Below are 6,000 nucleotides of genomic sequence, written 5' to 3' on the forward strand. Positions count from 1 at the left end.
AGCATTTTTTTTTTTTTTAAAGAAAATAAACTTTGTGATTGGGACAGCAGTTCGGTGTCCAGCAGTTAATGTGAAAGGAGGAGGAAGTGTGTGTGTGTGTCTGTGTGTGTGAGAGAGTGTCTGTGTAAGTATGTGTGTATGAGAGAGTGTGTGTGTTTGAGAGAGAGCGCCTGTGAGTGTGTGTGTGTGTATGTTAGAGAGTGTCTGTGAGAGTGTGTGTGTTTGAGAGAGAGCGCCTGTGAGTGTGTGTGTGTGTGTTAGAGAGTGTCTGTGAGAGTGTGTGTGTTTGAGAGAGAGCGCCTGTAAGTGTGTGTGTGTATGTTAGAGAGTGTCTGTGAGAGTGTGTGTGTTTGAGAGAGAGCGCCTGTAAGTGTGTGTATGTATGTTAGAGAGTGTCTGTGAGAGTGTGTGTGTTTGAGAGAGAGCGCCTGTGAGTGTGTGTGTGTATGTTAGAGAGTGTCTGTGAGAGTGTGTGTGTTTGAGAGAGAGCGCCTGTAAGTGTGTGTGTGTATGTTAGAGAGAGTGTCTGTGAGAGTGTGTGTGTTTGAGAGAGAGCGCCTGTAAGTGTGTGTATGTATGTTAGAGAGGGTGTCTGTGTAAGTGTGTGTATGAGGGAGAGAGAGAGTGTCTGAGTGTGTGTGAGGTGTGTGAGAAAGAGTGTGTGTGTGTGAGAGAGAGAGAGAGAGAGAGAGTGTCTGTGTAAGTATGTGTGAGAGGGAGTGTGAAAATGTGTGTGTGAGAGATGGGGTGTCTGTGTGTGAGAGAGAGTGTGTGTGTGAGAGAGAGAGGGAGTGTCTGTGTGTGTGTGTGAGGGAGTGTGAAGATGTGTGTTTGTGTGAGAGAGAGACGGGGTGTCTAAGTGTGTGAAAGAGTGTGTGTGTGTGAGAGAGAGAGAGAGAGAGAGTGTGTTTTTGTGAGTGTGTGTGACTAATTGTGAGTGTTTGTGTGTTTCTTAATGACAAGCCTTCTAACCCTCCTTACTGTGTGTGTGTGTGTGTGTGTGTGTGATAGCAAGTATCTGTGTGTGTGTGCGTGTGTGATAGCAAGTATCTGTGTGTGTGTGTGTGTGTGTGTGCACGCGTTACCTATTGACAAGCTCACTGACCCTTCTCGTGTGTGTGTGTGTGTGGAGTCTGTACGCTGGCATTGATTTAGAGAGCTAAATAGGGGAGGGAAATATTGACACATATGTGACACTTATGGGGAAAAAAAGCAGATACATTCATTGTGCTTATTTTTATTCCTAGCAGATTCTCACAGATTAATTTTCTTCAACAGCAGATTGACCCTAGTTTTGTTCGTCTGAGGCAGAAATGTCAGGATTATAATTAACTGACATGGTGAAGGCGATGTTTATTTATCTATTAGTGGAGGAGTCGGGGGTGAGGCTGTAACTTTAGGTTTTGCAGTATAGTAAATATTCAGGATGATGGAGTTTGTGGTCTCTCAGTAACATGACGAGAGGGAAGAAGAGAGGCAGGTGAGGGAACAAACAAATCTACGACTAACTTGATTCACGGATGTTCCACTATATTAAATATAACTATAAACTACATAAAAAAATAGAAATCTTTAGCATTGACACATTGTTGGAGTGTAAGAGGAATAAAACGCTGGAAAATGATCAGCACTAATACACACACAGCACACCAGAGCATCAACACCATTGATTATTTTCCTATAAAAGCATGGCCCAGTGTTTAACGTCCTCAGGAATGAATAACTTAGCAACTGTTTAGTAAAATAAAACTGATCTAAAAGTAGATTTGATCAAAAACAGCACTGTCTTCAGAAGAGAGCTATCTATGGGACTCCAGAAACATGCTGATTTGAGGGGAAAATTAAATATTTTATTTTTTTAAAAATACAGATGATGTAAGATTAAAAGAAATTGTTTGGTTAAATTAATAAAACCTCGTTAAAAATGATAAAAATAAAAAATAAAAATAATTAAATTAATAAAAAATAAAATAATTTAATAAAAATTTAAAATAAATAAATTAATAAAAACTCGTTTAAAATATAAATTAAATACTGCAAATACCTAGAGAGGGGAAATTGGGAACAGAGATAAATGTGTTTCAGCTTGAGGTGGTTGTTGTTCAGGATGGTTCGCTTTAAAGTAAATGATTCACAATATTGTGAGATCATTACAATCATGTGTTTTTTTATTATTATTAAATTATTTTATTATACATGCTACATTACATACTATAGGAGAAATAGACATTTTTTAAAAATACCATTTCAGTATTGTATTACAATTCACCAAAAAAATACACAACAAATAAATCTACATGGCACATTTTTAATGTCCTTGTTTTTTATTTATTTAATTTATTTTTATTATTCATTTGTTTATTTATTTATCTATGTATTTATTTTTCCCTTCTCTGTGTCATAAATAAGAAAAGGGATGTGGTTTTATGTAGAAGTGACCTTCACTCAGTGATGATGAGCCTCTCGCTTTCTGCTCTCCCTCGCTTTTCTCTTCCGTCTCCCCTTCAGGTTCTCTTTCTTTCTCTCCTTCTCTTTTCCTCCTTCAACCTCTCTGTCTCTCTCGCTCTCATCCACCCTTCCTCTCCCTTTTTTCTTTATCCCTCTCTTTTCTGTTTGTTCTTGTGTTTGCATGTAGAATGTGACATCAGTGATGATTAACCTCTCTCCCCCTCTCTCTCTCTCTCTCTCTCTCTCTCTCTCTCTCAATTTCTCTCAGAAGGCGTTCAGAGACACGAGTCAGTACGTGGTGGGCGAGCTGGTGGCTCTGGAGAGCGAGCAGAGGCAGATCGACACGCGCGCCTCGTGTGTGGAGAAGCGCCTGCGCTATCTCATGGACACAGGTAGCGCGCCCAATTTGCGCCCTAAACAGGGTCTGGCGAATTGAGCGCGGCCCGACTCTCTCCGAGTTTCGGGGGGAAGTGGGGGGCCGTTTGAAGCGGGACGGAGGAGGGGGGGATATGAAAAGGCTCTCCGGCTCTCTGGACCACGGCGATAAGCCGAGCTTCACCGAGAACGATAACGGCCACTGATAGCGCAGCCGAGCGCAACACGCATCCAATATCTGGCCTTCATTGATATGCTGTAGCGGAGAGAGGGAAAGAGGGAGGAGTAGAGAGAGAAAGTGTGTGTGTCAGAAACGGAATTTTAGAGAGGAGCAAAAAAAAATAATGGCATGTGCACATAGATACATACTAGTGCCTCCTCTGCCTATGTTCGTCAAACACACACGCATGTGTAAAGAGGCTCGGCGCTGGGTGAGGGTGAGGGTGAGGTAAGGGCCACGGGTTTGGCCATGAAAATCCTGTAAAGGTGATGCTCAGCAAACAGGGAACGCCTAAATTTGGACAACAGCATCCAGCCATGCAGCCACTGATACTAAACAAGCATTTTTCCACAAGGGAGAAAAAGAGAGAGAGAGAGGGAGAGAGAGAGAGAGGAGGGGTGGGGGGGGGGGCAAAAAAGATGCTTTGGTTTATACGCTTCTCAGTCGCATTGCTCTCGTATCAAGACTATCTCCATTTTGCGTTTGCCAACACCACCACCCCTCCCTCTTCCTTTCCCTCCATCTCTTTCTCGGCTGGTCTCGAGTCTACAGACACCGGAGCCATTGTGCGAGCCTGAAGGGCTTTTTCGCTGTGATGTGATATGAACCCAAGCCGGTTAGCCGCTCAGGACACAAACCAAACAGCCTGAGATAGATCAACATGCTCAAGTGTGTGTGTGTGAGAGAGAGAGAGAAAGTTACTAAAGAGATACTAACCTGTCTCACGTGCTAGGAAAGGAATACGCGTGTATCTACGCGTGGACCGAGTGTGTGAGTCTGCACCACATGCAGCACCACCTAAGCACTCGTTCCTCATGAGGATGGACGTTATACAGCATCCACGATTGTGTGTCCATTTCTTTACTCATCTCTAATTAATATAGAAATGATCAATATCGCTCGGTTTCATATTCTCGCTTTCAGAAGTGAAAAATGCCCTCGATTCGATTCCACGTCCTGATCACAGACTATTCCGCTCTTCACTCCAGACAAGATCACACATTTTACAGCAAACGTCTCAAACACAGGTAGCTGTGTAACTTTTACTGTACTTAAAGTAACAGAGGAATATTAAAGATGGCTTTATTTCTGAGAACGCACGCAGGATGGATAGGTTTTTCCTAAAAGCCCTGTCATAAATGCTGGTGTGTTACTTCACAAAAAAATAAAACATATCGCCCATTAGCGTTCGGTTTCTTCTGCGCGGAAAAAAACGAACAAAATGGATTAACTGCAAACTCTGACACAGACATTTTATTGTTATCTTATCATTCCTTACAGTTATAATAAATAAACCAGCTAGCTAGCGTTAACAGATGACCGAACGCTGGCCAGGTCAGGATCGGACAAAACGGTCAGATTTTTTACTTCATCTTGGCGTAGTGTGAACAAAAATCAGCCAAGTCAATATGCAGAATAATTTCAATACCTGAAACAAGCCGAAAGTGTGAAACCTGTGTGAGTGTGGACTCAAAGGAGCCTATAGAGTACACACCTGTGTGCGGATATAACATCTAGTTTATTCAGAACAAGAGGTAAAGTGTGAGAAAGAGAGAATACAGACAAATTACCCAGTCACTGTTGCACTTTTGGGAGATCGGATCTCTGTATTCATTCAGTCTTTCTTTCCTTCATTCGTTCATTATCCATTTCCTCCTTTCATTCAGCCATTCATGAGCGTTATAAATAGGATCGATGTAGACCTTTTAACTCCTTCCCATTTTTCTCCCTCCTCTTTCCATCTTTCTCCCTTTCTGTTACATGTTTTTTTTTTTTCCCCCCTCCCTCTTACCCTCTTTAGATTATACTCCATGCACCGAATTCACTGCTTCCCTTTTTTATTTGGTTTTTGTTTTGTCTTAGGGTTTCTTTTCTTTTTTGAGCAGCGTCAAGTCAGCTCTCCCCAGAAGACTTGGCAGTAATTGGGCCGCTTAATTTATTTACCGTGCGCAGTTCACAGCACATTAGAGAACGGAGATAATTGAACAAGAATTGTCAAGTGTCTTCTGATATCAGGCACATTACAGAAGGGAGCGCGCCGAAGAAAAAAACCCCTCCATTTCCATGCAACCATTGTTTATAGTAATTAAGTACACAGATTTATTCCTTGGTCGCCTTCCAAGCTTATGGCAAGCGCCATTGTTGTCCTCTATTAATATGTAATCAGTAAATAGTTTAATTTTCTAATCTGCAGTTGGAGAATTCGCTTTCTAACAACTCTTAATTACGGTGGTGCCCTAATGATGCGAGCTCGGGCCGACTCGGCGCCCGGGGCTCTCGCTGCAGCTCGCGCTTAATGAACTCGTTATTCTTTCACCAGAGGGAGAAGTGTCCTTCACATGGAGAAAAATTAATAATCATAAAATAAAATAAACACGCATCCGGTTTTAGCGTCACGTCACGATGTTTATTCTCATTCTGATGTGGGTTCCTTCATTTCCCGATGAACACATCACATTTGAATGGACTGAATGATAAAAGTCTATTCACTCTCAGGATGGTCAATCTGTCGCACCACAATATGTTTGGGTGTTGTATTGAAATTTTATTTTCTTTATCAGTCGCTCTTTTGATATCCGCCGTCTCTCTCCCGTCCGCATCTGCTCGACATCCATCTCTATTTATGCACACATATGATTTTCAAATCGCCACCACAATGGACGCAATTATGAAAATAATGGCTTCTAAAGGCACTCTGCGAAGCTCACACCTACCGAGCGCCCGATAAGACAGATAACGGGAAGAAAAAAAAAGCAGACAGAAAAGGGAAAAGGGACGAGTTTTAGCTGAGATTAACATATGTTTAAAAATTGCACTCGAGCCTGATAAGACTGACACAGGTTTTATTGCGCTCTAATCCCTCTCGTTTTTTTTTCTTCTTCTTCTTCTTCTTCTTCTCCCCCTCTCCGTTCATCTCCGTCACAGATATTCATACGAGACGGATATCGCCGGCTCAG

The 6,000-nt window shown here is 42.1% G+C and overlaps 1 protein-coding gene across 5 annotated transcripts in view; it reads left to right on the plus strand.

Moving 5' to 3' along the window:
- Positions 1–6,000, plus strand: part of ehbp1 (EH domain binding protein 1) — a 161,348-nt gene that overhangs the window by 129,544 nt on the left and 25,804 nt on the right. For 4 of the 5 annotated variants that reach the window (XM_058398826.1, XM_058398828.1, XM_058398829.1 and 1 more), the window contains one exon: positions 2,717–2,840. In XM_058398826.1, the coding sequence (XP_058254809.1) occupies positions 2,717–2,840 (124 nt within the window). The remainder of the gene's footprint in view (positions 1–2,716; positions 2,841–6,000) is intronic. The other variant, XM_058398827.1, reaches the window with a different exon arrangement.

This window comes from Hemibagrus wyckioides, linkage group LG09 (genome assembly GCF_019097595.1).
Source record: "Hemibagrus wyckioides isolate EC202008001 linkage group LG09, SWU_Hwy_1.0, whole genome shotgun sequence".
Lineage (NCBI taxonomy): Eukaryota > Metazoa > Chordata > Actinopteri > Siluriformes > Bagridae > Hemibagrus > Hemibagrus wyckioides.